The sequence below is a fragment of the Artibeus jamaicensis genome, unplaced genomic scaffold (assembly GCF_021234435.1).
Source record: "Artibeus jamaicensis isolate MK-2021 breed Jamaican fruit bat unplaced genomic scaffold, CSHL_Jam_final scaffold_286, whole genome shotgun sequence".
NCBI classification, from domain to species: Eukaryota; Metazoa; Chordata; class Mammalia; order Chiroptera; family Phyllostomidae; genus Artibeus; species Artibeus jamaicensis.
Window position 1 is genome coordinate 5,207,796 of NW_026522034.1, and position 18,817 is coordinate 5,226,612.

Below are 18,817 nucleotides of genomic sequence, written 5' to 3' on the forward strand. Positions count from 1 at the left end.
GTGCAACTTCTGGGCCATTTGAAACACTATTACCTGTTTATTCAGTACTTGGTTTTCTATACCACCTCCCCCCCTCCACAACCTGAACACGGATGCCACAGCAAGTCAGGTTCAACCATGCAGGGGAAGACAACCTAAGGAATGGTAGGTCAGTAAGGAGGGGGCCTGGGTCCCTGACTGACCTTGCAGAATAGAGCTGCCCAGCTAGGCCAAACCAGCCATATTAGTAAGTGAGAAAGAAACACAAGTGTTCGTTATTTAAGCCATTGGGCACTCTTAACCTTAGCTTAACATTTACTGTAATTCATACAACTAGTTATCAGTTACATATTCTGTCTTAGGCTTGGGAGTTCATATACCAGCTCCCATTTTTTTTTAAAGTTGTTCCTTGCTCGACAGGAATCAGACACACTTACTCCACAGCTTTCTTGTAGATTTCAATGGCTTTGTCCAAGTTTCCCTCCAGCAAGTGAATCTTCCCCAACATTATGTAAGTCAGATCATGCCTGTTTAGATGTAGGGCATGGTGCAACTGCTCTCGTGCCTAACAAGGTTGATGAGATAAAGAGAACCAAATCACTGCCATGAAAAGGGAGTGGCTAAGTTGAGAACAGAGCTGCTTGTACTAACGCAGGAATCTCACCTTTCAAAACCCAGCCCTCACTGCCCCCAGACACCACCACATACCAAAACTGTACGTGCTCACAGGACAGCTGCAAACATGGAGTATCTGCTTCTGGAGCCACTTGGAAAAGTTTATGCAAAATGATTAACCTTTCTGAGTGTTTCCCGCTTCTTGCTTCTTGATAATCATACCCGTGACTCATAGTTTGCAGGTCAAAAGGGACATCATAATACAGTATACAGTGCTGCCCAGCTGTACCAGTGACCAACCTTTCCCAGAGTGGACCTCATTTTCCTCCCTAATATTGTGATAAATGAACGGTTTGTTCTCCTTTACTAACTCAACATGTATTCACTGAGTGCCTATTCAAGGTGCACGCTATACTAGAGCTTACAAACTCCATGCTCTCAAAGAGATTATTCCTACTAGTAGACAGTCCAAAGGGCTTTTTTTCAGTCGCTCACTAATCCAGTGAGTATTTGCATAAATGCGAGTATTGTGTTTGCTCCGTTAGCTTTATAGTAAAATCTAAATATAATCTTATTCTCTTTATAGGTCTGACCAAAGACCAACTCTGCTTCTTCCTTAGCTCAGAATCATTGTGTTAACAGAAATGTACTTGCTTAGAATATCCTCTGAAGAGAACAGTCTCCTAACCAAGTATATAACACTGTAAGATCTGCCCAAAAACCTAAGAGACACACTAAATATATATATTTAAATATATATTAGTTATTTATTATATATTTCAGAAGAGTAAAAGTCACTCTTACATCAACTGCTTGTGTACAGATTTTTTCTTTTTAACTCCTGAGGGACAGATTAAATACTGTCAGATGGATATTAACCAACTCAGATTCTCAGTCCTATTGGCACTGGAGAGAAGAGAATAAAACTTATGAATCACTCCAGAACCACAGCAGAAGCTTCATGAAGGAAATTCTGGCCAACCCCAGTACCATTAACTTTCAGAGCTCTCAGTAATTTAGTCTCCCCCTCATTTAAGGTACATACATATTTTTTCTCATATCTGAGTACAAAGGTAAGCTCAAATGTTTTATCTTATATAAAGCCTAGAGCCTACAGCTTAATCACAATGAAATATAAATTCTCACATGGAACATAACCTTAAAAACTGAAACTCTTTAAAAATCATATCCACTTATAACTTAAAATTCATGTCTAATGAACTTAAAAACTAAAACCAGTTGCTGTAGAGCATAAGAGAGCTCACATGGTCTCTTATTACACTTTTTGATATCTAAGTTTTATTAAACATTTGTTTCTATACTGGAAAATTAAACTGGGTTTACAGAAAAAGAGAGGACAAAGTAATTAGAATACCATTCCCTCTTATCTCTAGAATGTCTCATTTTCTTGTTAAAAGCAAGGAGGAAAAGGGGTGGATAAAAGCCCTGGCTGGTGTGGCTCAGTGGACTGTGTTGGCCTGCAAACCAAGGGGTCACTGCTTTGATTCGCAGTCAGGGCACCTGCCTGGGTTGTGGGCTGGGTCCCTGGTTGAAGGTGTGTGAGAGACAACTGGTTGATGCATCCCTCACACACTGATGTTTCTCTCCCTCTCTTTCTCCCTCCCTTCCCATTTCTTTAAAAATTAAGAAATAAAATTTTCTTTTTTTTTAAAGGTGGATAATGACAAATAAGAAAATGGGGATAAATGCATGTGGCACTTTCAATTTTTACTTCCCAAAGTCTCTGCAAGCACTAGGAACAATATACAGTAGCAATGGCACCTTTGTAACAAATGTACCCTTGGTGAGATTTCACTGAGGCATCTGCTGGACTGCCCCCAACACTTCTATAAATTACCTTGTTGAACTGTTTCAGGTAAATGTAGCAAACTCCTAGGTTATGACAGATCTCCTACATGCAAAAGAAAAGAAAATGGCTGAGGTTCCACAGTACATATTAGAGTGAAAAAACAAACACCGAGAGATCATTACTGTTCGTCAAAGTTTAAACTGTACATTACGCACTACAGTTAGTTTTTGACGATATTTCAAAATATATTTAATACTGAAACATGGGTTCCTCAATATTAAAAAAACCCACAGATTAAAAGAGAAAAGCAGGACAAGCAGAAGGTTTCGGATCTGTGTGGTATAGTGGGGTACATCCCCAGCCCATCCCCAAACTTCCTCTCAGAGATGCCCACTGCCCATACCCTTCGCGCTCTCATCTCAGAAGAGGCCACCCACAGCCCCTGCCTCACCGCAGAGACATGTACACATTTATGTGTCTGTTAGATTCCCTTTCCTAGGAAGCTAAGAATTCACTAGACAATATGGACTTGGGGACCGACAGCACCATCTGCAGGGCACTGTGACGGAACATCCATATTTGGAGTAAGTCTGCAGATGTACACAGCAAGGTAAGCAAACTGACAATCACGGACCAAATCTGTCTCTGCCTTTTTTTGTAAATAAAGTTTTATTGGTATTGTCTATGACTCTTTCACACTAGAACCTCAGAGTTTAGTAGTTGCAACAGAGACCATATGAAGCCACAAAGCTTAAAATATTGATTAGCTGGCCCTTTACAAAAAATGTTTGCCAACTGCTGATTTATAAAAAGAAAAATGAAACAAATGCAGAGTAGCTACCCTGGATGCTGACAGCTTTCCTTTCTAGTTCACTCCAAGATCAAGTTATATTTCCTGACCTTGACTTCTACAGGATCTCCTGAACTACCCTTATTAAACCTCCCTACATTCAACCCTGACCAGTGTGGCTCAGTTGGTTGGGCATCATTCCATAAAGTGAGAGGTCACCGGTTTGATTCCTGGTCAGAGGATGGGCATGGGTTGCAGGTTTGTCCCCAAATGGGGCATGTACGAGAGGCAACCGATCAATGTTTCACTCTCTCTCTTTCCCCCTCTTTTTCCCTCTCTCTGAAAATTTAAATAAAACATTAAAAATCTTAAAAGGAAGCCTCCCTTAATTTAAAATAGCTTAGAGAAAGGAGAATGCCCCTAGAAGGAAAGCGGGGTTATCAACAGGAATCGGACTAACAGCCAACTGCTCAGCAGCACCACTCGCTGCCAGAAAACCACGCAGCAACGTCTACCAAGTTAGACAGACACGTGACCTCTGACCGTACACCTAGCTCAATCACCAACCTGGTATCAGCAGAAAGGCATTTGGGGGCACGTAAGAATTCAGTAATAACAACAAAAGACAGCCACATGAAAAACGGAACCATCAGCATGTTACCCATAACAAAGAACTCCGTTTCCTACTTACCCAATCTTTCTGGTTAAGTTTAGCTGCTTCGTTATATACTTCAGTGGCAGCTTTATGTTTTCCCAAAAGAAATCTGTGGAAGAAATACATTTTCCATAATAATTTTCTTAAATCCTCACCTGAGGATATGTTTTCATTTTAGAAAGAAAAACGTTGATGTGAGAAACAAACACTGACCGGCTGTCTCCTACACAACTTGGGTATTCCTGACCAGGAATCGAACCCGCGAACTCTCGGTGTACACTATACACGGTGGAGGATGACACTGACCAACTGAACCACTTGGTCGGGGCTACATTTTCCATTATTATTAACTCAAAGCTTTTCTAACCCTAACCCCTCTAGCCCCACATTTGACTCATAGTCCACCCAGCACAGAGTCTGGAAGCTTCTCCCTGTGAACTCTGTGCTAGCTTGGCCAGCGAGGCTGCTGTGTAGCAAGAGCAGAACTTTCCCGCTAGGGACTACACTGGTAGCGGTCCCAGGGCCTTGGTCCCTTCCTGTACCAATGTTAGTGGGTCTTCTATAATTTACTTTCCACAGTGCACTACAAATGTAGACCCAAAAAGGAACAAGCTAAATAATACAGCACGTTAAGCAAGAGTTGCCATCATTTACCACCATCGTCTCTGAGGGACGCGGCTGCCCTCCCAAGCCTAAGTGTGTCCCCGATGTTGGATAATGGTTCCGGAGAAACAGGAAAATGGGCTCTACGCGAAGGTAGAGCAGGTATAAACCACAATGTAGGTAAGAAAGCAATGACGGGAACCGCACAGAACACTTGACTGCTACTGGAGCACTTTACTGGTGTAGTAAAGCCATTAGTGTACCTAACAGCTTAGAAAGACTTTGGAAGTCGCTTGCATTCAGAAAACATCAGGGCAGCCACTAACAAACACTAAAAACCTACTGAGGTTCAACAGAGCATTACACTAGTGTTGGTGAGAAAATTACCAAGGGTGGCAATAAAATTAGGGGCCTGAGGGCACAAAGTGTCACTATTTGTATGATGACCAATATCAGTGTTCCTGTCAAACTAGAACAATATGGTGTTTGCAACACTGTTTCTTTATATGAGTTATTTTGTCAAATTTTAAAGTTAAACCTACACTCTTCAAGTGTATCTTTAGAGATCCCTTCCTCTAGGTGTCAGGCAGATCAGGCAGCCAGAAGCAGCCTCTGCCTGAGAATGCTCAGCACACTGTGAGCGCCCCGGGGTCCATAGGCTGCCCTTACTCACAGAGATCTGGCCACCTGCTTGAGGTTATCAGCGCACTGAGGGCTGAGAACAGCACATGTCTGAAAGAGTTCTAGCGAGTCTTGGATATTTCCTTCCAGGCGAAATATCAATGCTGCCAAGAAACAAATCAAAGAAAAGAAAATCATGTTCTGGGAAGAATGGAACCTGGTATCAGAAAATTAAAGAAGTGGAGGTGGGGAATCATAACAAATTCTTTGGATAGTTGTATCTTTAATACAACCACATATGACTTCATGTGGGTTGAAACATGTAGCAAAGTTACCGACATTTTAAAACCTTTCTATCTCTTTTGGAGACCTGTATGTTTTATTGTAAGAAATACCCTTACTTTGACTCAGTTAACCAAGGAGCTTTCAATATGATGAGTTCTTCACTTTTTGTTTTCATTAAGGGAATAAATATGGCCATGTTTAAAAGAGAAGGGAGAAAACATTTAAATATTTGGCAATAAGATTATCTTTCAGAGACTGAAGGGGAAGGAGGAATATATCTTCCTCAAGTCTGTCACTCAATAACATTAGCACATCTTTCAGTGATGGCTGGAAGATGTGCGGTGGCTTATCCTTCCCAGTAGTGACAGTGTTTATAAGCTGACTGACTTCACAGGCACTGTCAGGCTTGGCAGAAATAGTTTTCCATAGTACTCTAGTGGCCCACTGCTTGTGTCACCTCCTGCTCAGAGGCAAGACAGTAGGGATCTCCTTAGAGGTCCTATCAGGCTCTTCATGACCTTCATTCGCTACTTGAATCTCAATTTTTCTTCTCTCCTTTTCCTTGTTGAATGATGCCTATTGTCTTTAATAAGGAATCTGGTTACCATTTCTACCTTTGACTCAACAATGCTTGAGTCTAGTAGAACTTTATTGAGATCGTTTAAACTTTTCTGATGATTCTTGACCTTTATGAGCAAGAGCATGTCTATAGCAGGCTTTCACATTCCTATTATCTGAAGCACCTGGTCACAATCCTGCTTTGCCTCTTCAAAGTGGCACAGCTTCAAGTAACAGAGAGCTCTGTTTGTATACATGGCATATTCCTTATTGTGACTCTTTAAGCATTTATGTTATTTACCAAGGACATCTTTATAATTTTGGTCCTTTACACATTGATTTCCCTGTTTAAGTAAACATTTTAAATGTTTTTTCATTTGTGATGCCCAGCTGACGATGATGGCTCCAGGAATCTCCCACCTGGTCTGGGGGCATCTTCGCCACAGGCTGCCAAGCTTACAGTCGCACGGAAGTGAGCATGGAAGGAATGGGTAACAGCTTTCCTACCAGCTCAGTCTATCCAGACCCATTAAAATTCTTGTTCTCCTGTTAATACTGTCATTTGCTTTCTGGATTCTGTAGTCTATTTGCAAAATACTGTTTTATAATCCATGTAAGCATTCTGATACTGCTCTCAAGTTTCATAGGCATTGCACCTTTTCAGAAGAGGTTTGATTGAAAATGATGTTCCAGAGCCCTGTTACAATCTTAAATAGTCACTTCAGTTTCCTTCCTTTAGGTAACATGCAGTTCTATCTGAATAGAAGATACTTAGATCTTCACTTCCACTTCCCGCAGGCTCCAGCTACACCTTTTTAAACTGCCTGGTTTTGAACAGCTAGGAGGCAGTGGGAGTGGCAGCAAAGGAGCAGAGGTGGCCCTCCCCAGCTGCTAGCCACCATCACTGCTGCCCATCAGCTTCAGATGTTGCTCCTGTCGGCTGGAAGACCTCAGTGGGAAGTGGATGCGGGAAGTGGGAATCAGGAATTTGCATCTCCAGGAGAAATTACCCTGGCAGCTATAGGATACCTGCCCAGAGCAGAGGTGCAGCCAAGCAAAAACCTTTTAAAATAAGGTGTCTCTGCTTTATCCTGTATATCTCTAGGCTTCTTTCATCCTGACTTACTTACTAAAAATCCTCACGCCTTTCCTCATAGCTTTTAGCCTGACTACAAGGAACCCTTTCAAAAGCCTCTTCTGGGCCTGAAACTGCTGCATGACAAAGGGACCTTAATATCCATTCTGAAAAACATCAACCAGAAACTAGAAAATGGGTGAAGTATGGTAACAATTTTATTTAAACAAATTAGTCATTTCTGAGGTCAAATCTAGCACAGGAATTATGTTGATTTCAAAAATAATACTGAAAAAGACCTTCATATCACACTTACTTGGATTTAACCATTTCATAAGTTTTCTGATCTTTTTCCAGAAGAAAGGCAATGTGTGCATTCCTCTAGTCAGAAGGAAAGACAGATCTACAATATGTCTTACCTTGGACATAGAGAGCATATTCACATAACCCCTGGGTCTCCCAAAGCTGTTCTTTGATAACAGCCTGAAAAAGAAAGAAAAATACTTCTGAGGAATGGTTAAGTGTCTTCAAGTGTCAAGTGTTTTTAAGAAAAGGCAGATACGGGCAAAAAAAAAAATATGTAAGACTCCAGATACTAATAATTACTAACAAAGTAGTTCATTCCTATTTGTTTTAAGTCTCAACTCTCTTGTTACGAGCATTTATTCTAGACACAGGGGTTGGCAAACGATAGCCCCTGGGTCAAATCTAGCCTGCAGAACCTACTTTTGTACAGCTCTCAAGCTAGAAGCATTTTTCATAGTTTTAAAGGGTTATAAAACAGTAAGCCCTGACTAGGTGCCTCAGTTAGTTGGAGCATAATTCTGTGCACCCAAAGGATAAGGGTTCAATCCCCGGTCAGGACACAAACCTAGGTTGTGAGTTTGATCCCCAGTCAGGGCATGTGTGGGAAGCAACCAATTGATGTTTCTCTCTCGTGTCAATGTTTCTCCCTCTGTCTTTAAAATCAATAAAGCATATCCTTGGATGAGGATGTAAAAACTAAAATAAAGGAGTAATAAGCTTATGAAACAGAGATAGCATGTGGCCTGCAAAGCTAAAATATTTACCATCTGGCCCACTGCAGGAAAAAGTTGCCAACCTCTATCTAGAATCTACCTAGTCAAGCTAAGAAAAAGATGAAAAGATGTCCAAGCACCATTATAAATGCTAGGGACTCTCTGATGAGCAAAACACAGGCTCTACCTTTCTACCACGATAGGCTACACTGCAGGTGCTACGGGAGCTCACAGGGCAAGCATCTGATTCTAACTCTGAAGATCAGGTAAAGCTTTCCAGAATCACCAGCTTTAAATCCTGTGTTGGCAGGGGGTGGAGAAGCTGGGGAGACTGAGAGAGAGAAAGGCTTCAAATGCTATGCTAAAAGGCTGAGAGCAATGGGAAAACACTGATAAGTTTTAAGCAGTAAGTAACCTGATTCTATTTGCTTTATTAAATTAAAAAAAACATTTTTAGATAAGGGGCAAAATTAGAGGCAAGGTTGATATAAGAATTTGTGGTCATTTAAATTAAAATAAATGGGATTGACTAAGGCATGGAGAGTAGGGGAAAGTGGACAATTTCAGGAGACAGTAAGAGAAGGATCTCCAAAATGTGATGATTATCTAAATTATATCAGGGAGGGGAGGAAATGGGAGGGAGGTGGGGAGCACGGGGGGGGGGGGGGGGGTCTGGGATGGGAGAAATAGACAAAAAACTGTACTTGAAAAATAACTAAATAAAATTTTTAAAAAATTATATCAGGGAAAGTGGCTCAGGGGATTCTGACACAGACAGCTGGGTGAATGATGGCACCTATCTTTAAGACAGGAAGCAGGTGAAGGAATAGGTTTGGAAAGAAGCAAATAAATTCAGCTACAGAAAGATGAATTTGAAATGCTTATGAAGTATTTGATAGGTGTTAGGTTGGTCTGGAGATCAATAGGAAGGGTGTAGAATGAGCAGATAGAGTTCAAGGATAGGACATAGGAATAGCCCCAATTCTTCAGAAATAGGCAGAGAAAGAGAAGCCAAAACAAGGAAATGGAGAGAGTGGTCAAATAAGAAAAGGAAAACAAAGAGAAGATAACACCATAAAAAGAAACCTTTCAAGATTCAGACTGGTGCTAACCATTGCTAGTTCTGTGCATTGCTATACGTATAAATGCCACAGGTATAAATTAAAAACCACAGCCTCAAAAACATCACAAATCTCTAAATACCAAGGATGTATCTTGTATGTTTACACTACTGTTTGCCAGCAAATATGTAACATATAGTATGTTATATAAAGATACAGTTTAGAGAAAAGGAAATACAGATGGTTTTAAAATATATAAATAATGATAAAGCGCCCTGGCTGGTGAAGTTCAGTGGATTGAGTGCGGGCCTGCAAACCAAAGGATTGCAGTTCTATTCCCAGTCAGGGCACATGCCTGGGTTGCAGGCCAGTGCCCAGCAGGGGACACATGAGAGGCAACCATACATTGATATTTCTCTCCCGCTCTCCTTCCCTTTCCCTCTGAAGATAAATAAATAAAATTTTTAATAAAAAATAATAATGATTGCCCTGGCTGGTGTGGCTCAGTGGATTGAGTGCAGGCCTGCGAACCACGCGATCGCGGTTCAATTCCCAGTCAGGGTACATGCCTGGGTTGCGGGCCAGTTCCCAGCAGGGGACTCATGAGAGGCAACCACGCATTGATGTTTCTCTCCTTCCCTTCCCATCTAAAGATAAATAAATAAAATCTTAAAAAAAAAATAATAATGATAAAGCTTACCAGAACAAGAGAATTGTAAAACAAAACTAAATCAAATACCATTTTTCACTTACCCAAGGATCAAAAAGTGAAATACTACGCTGTGTTAAACATCTGCCCTCCACCATGTGATTAACAGGTCCCAGAGAACAACTGCCCCTTCACCCTGGTCTTTAAATGAGAGGACACATGGAACATACCTGATCCTGACCCACAACTTGTACTGAAACCCAGCCAACCCATAGTCAATATGAAGGCCCATGAGCAATAAACTTCTATTGTTGGAGGCCACTGAACTATTGAGGTTGTTAAGCACCATGATCATAGAAAAAGCTAACGAATACCACCAAGTGTGGGGAAACAGTAACTCATAATACATTACTAATGGGATAGACACTGCGACAAACTGTGTGACAGACACAGTTAGCTGCCTAACCAAAGTTTTCACTATCATTGCAGTCTCTCACCTTGCATGTTTCATAATCCTTCCGGATATAGTGGAGATGTATCAACCAGTTCTGCTTCTCCAAAACAGGAAACTCTAGAGCTGGGCAGCATATTGCGACAAAACAAAGAATGCAGTCATTGTCAGGTTTTCTCCTTTGTCACTGTTCCTCACATCTAAACGAACCACAAGCATTTTGCAATATCAAATTAAATTCTTCATGATGCTGACCATAAGAATACCTGTACATCAAAAGTACATAGGCTATTAAGTGATACGTGTCTACTAGTACACATTAAATATATGCTTCTGCCCTGACCGGTGTGGCTCAGGGGGTTGGGTGCTGCTCTGCAGCCCGAAAGGTCACCCATTAAGATTCCTAGTGAGGACACATGCCTGGGTTGATGGCCAGGTCCCTGACTGGGGACATGCAAGAGGCAACCTATTGGTGTTTCTCTCCCTTCCTCTCTTTTAAAAAATAAATATTTAAATATATGCTTCCTTCACTTTTTGTAGATTATAATGTTAGTTTTTCAAGTGAAACTTAGCCAGAAAAAAACTAAAATCAGTTTTAGTCTCTTCTCCTCACTCTCTCCTAGATATAAAAGGTAAATATGAAGACTGTCTAAAAAATATTTCAGGAATGTTACTAACAAAATATATATACTCTCGTATGTAACACGGTTAATGTCACATCTGATCAGAGGACCAAAAAAATTTTATATATTTAAAAACAGCACTAGCAATAGCTCAAATGTGAAAACTATTGCACAGGAGTGGAAATAAACTCTATTTGAGTCACTGAAAATGATTCATGATGGACAAACAATAAAATTAGTTAATTGTGTCCTGACTGGTTAGATCAGTTGGTCAGAGCATCATCATCTCAATATGCCAGGATTGCAGGTTCAGAGACTTCTGGCCAAGATAGAGGCAAAGGTAAATATACTGTGCCTCCCCCCATAACCAAAAGAAGGACAACAAATTTAAAACAAAAAATAACCACATTGCCAGGAAATCGAACTGTATGGAAGTCGAACCACCAAGTTTTTAAAGAAGAAACATTCATCCAGACTGGTAGGAGGGGCGCATACAGGCAGCAGGGTGAAGAGGACTCACGGCAAGATAGTGGCTCAGATGGGCAAGGTGATGGCTGGAGTGGGTGGTCCCACATTCATGTGAAGATAAACCAGAAGGAACAACTAGGGAGTGAGATGGACCAAGCAAACCAGGGTTCCAGAGCAGGGAAATGAAGCCTCAAAACCTCTGACTGAAAACACCTTTGGGGGTGTTGAGGCAGCAGTGGGAGAAACTCCCAGCCTCACAGGAAAGTTGTTGGAGAGAACCAGAGGGTCCTAGAATGTACACAAACCCACCCACCCAAGAATCAGCACCAGAAGGGCCCAATTTGCTTGTGGGTAGCAGAGAAAGTGACTGAAAGCTAGCCGAGACCCAAGCAAGAAACACTGTTACCTTTTGTGCCCCTTCCCCACCTACAGCACCAGAACATGGGTTGACCCCAATGGTGATTAACTAAGGCTCTGCCCCTTACTACAGAACTGGCATGCCTAAACAAAAAAGTGGCCCACATGAAAGAACAGATAAAAGCTCCAGAAAAAAAAATACAACTAAGCAATGAAGAGATAGCCAACCTAACAGATGCACAATTCAAAACACTGGTAATCAGGTTGCTCACATAAATGGTTGAGAATGGTCACAAAAGAGAGAAAAAAGTAAAGGCTATAAAAAGTGAAATAAAGGAAAATGTACAGTGAACCAACAGTGAAGGGAAGGAAACCAGGACTCAAATCAATGGTTTGGACCAGAAGAAAAAAATAAACACTCAACCAGAACAGAATGAAGAAACAAGAATTCAAAAATATGAAGAGAGGCCTAGAAACCTCTGGCTCAACTTTAAATTTTCCAACATCCGAATCATATGGGTGCCAGAAGGAGGAGAGGAAGAGCAGAAAATTGAAAACTTACTTGAAAAAATAATGAAGAACTTCCCTAATCTCGGATAGGAAATAGACTTTCAGGAAGTCCTCCAGGAAGCTCAGAGAGTCCCAAAGCAGGTGAACCCAAGGAAGCACACACCAAGGCACATCATAATTACATTACCCAAGATTAAAGATAAAGCGAGAATCTTAAAAGCAGCAAGAGAAAAGGAGACGGTAGTTACCCACAAAGGAGTTCCCATAAGACTATCAGCTGATTTCTCAAAAGAAACCTTGCAGGCAAGAAGGGGCTGGAAAGAAGTATTCCAAGTCATGAAAGGCAAAGACCTACATCCAAGATTACTCTATCCAGCAAAGCTATCATTTAGAATGGAAGGGCAGATAAAGTGCTTCCCAGATAAGTCAAATTAAAGGAGTTCATCATCACCAAGCCCTTAATATATGAAATGTTAAAAGGACTTATCTAAGAAAAAGAAGATAATCATAAATACAAACTTTAAAATGACAACAAACTATGAACAACTCAACCTAAAAAAAAAAGCAAAACAAACTAAGCAAACAACTAGAACAGGAACAGATTCCCTGAACTAAAGATCACATAGAGGGTTATCAGTGGGGAGGGGGTAGAGGAAGAATGGGGAAAAAGGTACAGAGACTAAGAAGCATAAATGGTAAGTACAAAATACACAGGGGGAGATTACACTAAGAATAGTATGGGATATGGAGAGCCAAAGAACTTATATGTATGATTCATGGACATGAACTAAGGTGGAGAAAGGATGGTGGGAAGCAGGGTACAGGGTGGAGGGGAATAAGGAGAAAAAAATGGGATAACTGTAATAGCATAATCAATAAAATATATTTTTAAATATATATAAAAAAGAAAAAATAAGAAAAGAACACATTTTTAAGGAGCATATTACTTATACACTTCAACAAAGAAAATATAGGGATTGTGGATAAGGACATGAAAAGATGTTCAATATCAACAGTCATTAGGAAAATGCAAATGGATCAGAGGTACCACTGCATACGTACTAGAAAGGCTTTAAAAAAACCTGAAAATACCAAGTGCTATCATGGATGTGGACAAACTAGGGCTTTCATACTTTGCAGAAGGAAATATAACTACTTTGGAAAACATTTTCACTATTTCTAATAAAGTTAAAAATATATTCACAACACTGTCCAGCAATCTCACTCCAAAGTACTTACACAAATGAAATGAAAATTTCACACAAATGTTTATAGCTTTATTTGTAAGATTAAAAAAAAACAAAAAACAACCCAAATGTCCTTCAACTGGTGAATGGATAAATAAAGTATGGCAAAAATATAGAATATAAATTTTCAAATAATTTTCAAAAAGAAATTAGACACAGATAACTCAAAAACATTATCCTGATTTAAAAAAAGGCCACTCAGATTTTAGATAATGTACGACTCCATTTCTATGAATTCTGGGAGAGGCAACAGTATAAGAAGAAAAAAAAAGATTAATGGTTGCAAGTAATAGGAAGTGAAAGAAGTGGTTTCTACAAGTCAAAATGAATTTTGGAAAGTGATTAATTAACCTGTTCTAATTCTTGATTGTGGTAGTAGTTACATGATCATTTTCATTTGTCAAAATTCCCAGAACTCTACACTAAAAAAAAAAAAAGTGAATTTTGCCCTGGCTGGTGTGGCTCAGTGGATTGAGCAGGGCCTGCAAACCAAAGGATTGCTGGTTTGATTCCCAGTCTAGGGCGCATGCCTAGGTTGCAGGCCAGGTCTCCAGTAGGCAACCGCATACTGATATTTCTCTCCCTCTCTTTCTCCTTCCCTTCCCTCCTCTCTAAAATTATATAAATAAAACCTTTTAAAATAAATAAATAGATTTTAAAAAGGTGAATTTTAATGTATGTAAACTATGTATCAATTAATGCACAAATACTAGTGAAAACAAAACTGGAACTACATTATTATCAAACAGGGAATTGTATCAGGAATAGAAGAGGAATATTACATAATGATAAAAGGGTCAATTCACCAAGAAGTCAAATAATCCTAAATGCATATGCAATCCATCAACAGATCTTCAAATATACAAAGTAAAATTTGATAGAACTGAAATTAGAAGACAAATCCATAATTACATTTGCATACTTCCACACTCTTCTCTCATTAGAGAAATCAGCATCTAATTTTAGTAAGGATATAAATAACTGTATCAGCAAGTACATAGAACAACAACATTCTCAAACAAACCGACTTAATTGATTATACCATTCAATAAGAATACACATTTGCGGCACATTGAACATTTTCTAACACAGACCACATTCAGGGCCCTAACACAAACCATAGAAAGTATGTTCCACCTTGGCTGGTGTGGCTCAGTGGATTGAGTGTGGGCCTGTGAACCAAAAGGTCACTAGTTTGATTCCAGTCAGGGCCCATGCCTGGGTTGCAGACCAGGTCCCCAAGTGAGGGGTGCACAAGAGACAACCACACACTGATGTTTCTCTCCCTCTACTTCTCCCTTCCTTTCTCTCTCTATAAATAAATAAAATCTTTAAAAAAGAAGAAAGTATGTTCCTTGTGGAAGGCTGGAGTGGGTGGGGGTGGTGGAAAAACAAAACCAAAATGAGGTAATGGATGTTTAACTAGACTTACTGTGATGACCATTCTGTAATATAGACAAATATTGAATCATTATGTTGTATACCTGAAACTAATATAATATGCTAATTATACCTCAATAAAAATAATTTAGAATGTATACATATACATATATACATACGTGTGTGTGTGTATATATTTACATAAAATTACAAAAGAAAAAGAAAGTACGTTCTAAGCCCTAGCCAGTGTGGCTCGGATGAGCATTATCCCACAAACCAGAAGGTTGCCAGTTTGATTCTGGTTAAGGCACAAGCCTGAGTTGTGGTTTCAGTCCCTGGTCAGAGTGTGTATTGAAAGCAACCCACCCATCAATGTTTCTCTCCCTTTCTCCCTCCTTTCCCATGTTTCTATAAAAATAAAAATATCTTAAAAAAAAAGAAAGTATGCTTTGTAACCACAATAGAAGTAAACTAGAAACCAATAACAAAAGATATCTGGAAACATCTCCAAATATATGGAAATTAATCAATACTTTTCTTAGTAATGCATAGTCAAAGGGGAACACAAAGGAAAATTTTAAATATTAGGAACTGTACATTTAATTTAAGAGACAATCAAGAAATGTGAACAATGACAATTTAGTGACATTAAAAAATGTATTATTAATTTAAAAATAAAGAGTTGAGCACTGGCCGGTATGGCTCAGTTGGTTGGAGCATCGTCTGGTAATCAAAGGGTTGCAATTCGGTTCTGGTCAGGGCACATACCTAGGTTGTGGGTTAGATCCCTGGTCTGGGGCATGTAGGATCCCCAGTCCAGGTGCATACAAGAGGCAACCAATTCTCTAAGTTTCTACCTTAACAAACTGAATAAAGGCCCTAGCTAGTGTGGCTCAGTGGATTGAACGCCAGACTGCAAAGCAAAGGGTCACCAGTTCAATTCCCAATCTAGGGCACATGCCCGGGTTGTGGGCCCGGTCCCCATTAAGGGGCGCACAAGAAGTTAACCACACACTAATGTTTCCCTCCAGGAGTACTGTACATATAATGCCAATAAATTTGATAACTGAGATGAAACTGACCAATTTCTTTGAAAGAAAATCATTATCAGAGCTCTCTCTAAAGAAATATATAACCTTAATAGTCCCATATCTATTAAAGAAATTGAGTTTGTACTTTAAAATGTTCCAATCGAGAAAAATCCAGGCCTAGATTGCTTCACAGTCACATTCTAGAAAAAATTTAAGAAAGAAATAACACGGAGCCCTGACCAGTGTAGCTTATTCGGCTGGGTGTCACCTGCAGGGTGAAAGGTGGCAGGCTGATTCCCCTGGCTTGCAGCCCCGTCCCTGGTCAGGATGTGTGAGACGGGCAACCGAGCGATGTTTCTTTGCACATTGGTGTTTCTTTCCCTTTCCTTCTCCCTCTCTTCCCCTCGCTTCAAAAATAAATAAATAAAATGTTTAAAACAAAAAAATAAATAACACCTATTCTATATAAATTCTTCCAGGATTTCCAATAGAAGAGGGAATAGTTCCCAACTTGTTTGAGGCCAGCATAACCCTGACATCAGGGACAAAAGTATCAGAAAAGAAGAAAACTATAGACCAACATCTTTCATGAACACAAACACAAAAACCCTTAACAAAATATTAGCAAAGCCTTGGCTGGTGTGGCTCAATGAATTAAACACTGGCCTGCGAACCAAAAGGTCCCTGGTTTGAGTCCCAGTCAGGACACACGCCTGGGCTGCAGACCAGGTCCCCAGATGGGGACGTGTGAGAGCCAACTGATCGATGTTTCTCTCCCTCCCATCTCCTCTCTCTAAAAATAAATAAATAAAATCCCAAAAAATATATCAGCAAATTCAATCAAGCCATATATAAAAAAGGTTAATACATGATTACCATGTGAGATGTATCCCAGGAATGCAAGATTGATACAACATTCCAAAATTCAATGTAATCTACCATATTAATAGATAAAATTATAGATTATGGAAGGCAGAAATTAAGTACACATTAAGAGCATGTTATATCCTCAACATTTTAGGGGACTGTGTCACCACCACAACTCCAAAGGCAAATCATTTTTATTGCAATCACTGTGTTCTACACGAATGATACTCCCACCACTGTACAATACACTTCTATGGCGAATGTATAAAATGAGTGCCCAAAAGGCAATGCAACCTTGAGCTGGACTAACAGAAATAAAAGATCCAGATGAAGAGATTTTATCTTCCAGATGTTCCATATAGCCTTGTTCACACCACACCTGGAATACTCTATTTAGTCCTGAATTCTGTACTTCCAAGAGGGCCAACACATTCACCACAGGACCAAAGCAGTAATAGCAGAGTTCTAAACATCTCATTTGAAGATTACTGAAGAAACTGAAAGTATTTAACCTTCCAAAGAAAGGACCTAGGGAATATACACTGCACTCTAATTATCTGCTTATACTCGATACACCCTGAAGACTGTCAATTCCCTGAGGGCAGAATCCAAACACCTGTCACTGGTTCTGGAACCTGGCAAATACTCGTATTTATGAGGGCTTCAAGAACAGGAAAATTTAAACTTTAATAACAGAAATCAAAAAGTAGTTGCTCTGCAGTGGGGAAGGGAGAAAGAACTGATTCCAAGGGGCACTGTTAACAGCAGTTAAATTTTATAAAATAAAATGTAAATGTGTCCCTTTTCCCCATAGCTATAAACTTTGTATCTCATTAGCCTGGATTAGGCATGGGCCAATTCTTGATTGGTGTATACTAATTACAGTTCTCCTGATCTGGCAATCAGTGGAACCTCTGAGTTTGACTCTAATGGAAGTGTGGAAAGAATACTGGTGATACATCCACAATACCCACTAGCTCCACCTAACTAGTCAAATCACCATGGTGATTAAATGAAGTGACAGATATCATAGGAAGATGACTCTCATGCCCAGAAATGGTGTAAAAAATATCAGCAATTATGTTAAATATTGGCAAATTACATCTAAACTTCACAAATAATCTAAATTATAGATGTACTGATCTTTCAGTGAAAGATGTTTTCTTGAAAAACTCTTTGAAAATAAATTTCTGAGAGGCAATCACATTTTCCTACAACTTGCATTACAATTTCAAATAGTATCAGAAATGCCCCAAGTAAACTAAACAATTTATTAACAGAATCAACTTTAAACTCTTAGCAGACAACAGGAAAGCACATGCTGCAAAGGAAGTACAGCCTGATGACTCAAACTCAGATATGCAGACAAGAGTAACACATAAGACTGTGGCCAAGACACCTCTTCCATTCAGCCTTGGTTTACCTAGACAATAACGAATAAATGAATAAATAACAAAATAGATGGTCTCTTCCACTAAATAAAAAGTTCAGGTGTTGGAGAAGACCCAATATATGTAGTCACCTACATCAGACGCAAACCCTCCTAAGACTAGGTTACCAAATGAAGGAATTCTGTTCCTCTAAATAAAGTGTACATCAGACCTCTATCAGGGTATAAAATGCAGTTCTTTACAGTATAGGTCCTTATCAAGTTAGGCTTCCCAGATTCATTATTTATAAAATTTCACACTTACTTAACATATACATGAAATTATTTGAGGCCTGATACATACTTATGGGAATTTTTGAGTAGTTTTCCACAAGTACAAAATTAATACATACATAATAATAAAACTCTACTTGAAAACACTTATAGGTAAAATCAACACCCTAATATCTAACGACTCCATAAAATAAAAATTAAATATGGCAAAACATTTACACTAATAATGCATTTCTCAACACATTTTTAAAAGCTCTAATGCATATAGAATAGAACAAAATAATAATAAAAAAAATGCAAACATACACATACAATGAAATTGCATACAGACCTTTTTTTAGCTGGGGGTTCTGAGATTCAGCAGATGCAGGAAGTTGAGTTCTCTGAAATGAAATAAGTCTGTGTTAAAGCACCACCATTCCAGTAACAATCATCAATAACTAGCTCTCTAATCATGCAATTAATCCATTAACTGCATACAGGTATAAATAACTATTTTG

At 39.3% G+C, this 18,817-nt stretch overlaps 1 protein-coding gene across 4 annotated transcripts in view; it reads right to left on the bottom strand.

Annotated features, from left to right (window-relative positions):
- BBS4 (Bardet-Biedl syndrome 4) overlaps positions 1 to 18,817 on the bottom strand; it is a 57,320-nt gene that overhangs the window by 25,122 nt on the left and 13,381 nt on the right. For 2 of the 4 annotated variants that reach the window (XM_053656907.1, XM_037146271.2), the window contains exons 2-8: positions 18,649 to 18,700; positions 10,218 to 10,297; positions 7,411 to 7,474; positions 5,126 to 5,237; positions 3,886 to 3,958; positions 2,453 to 2,506; positions 417 to 544 (exon numbers count right to left, since the gene is read on the bottom strand). In XM_053656907.1, the coding sequence (XP_053512882.1) occupies positions 417 to 544; positions 2,453 to 2,506; positions 3,886 to 3,958; positions 5,126 to 5,237; positions 7,411 to 7,474; positions 10,218 to 10,297; positions 18,649 to 18,700 (563 nt within the window). The other 2 variants (XM_037146272.2, XM_053656909.1) reach the window with 2 other exon arrangements.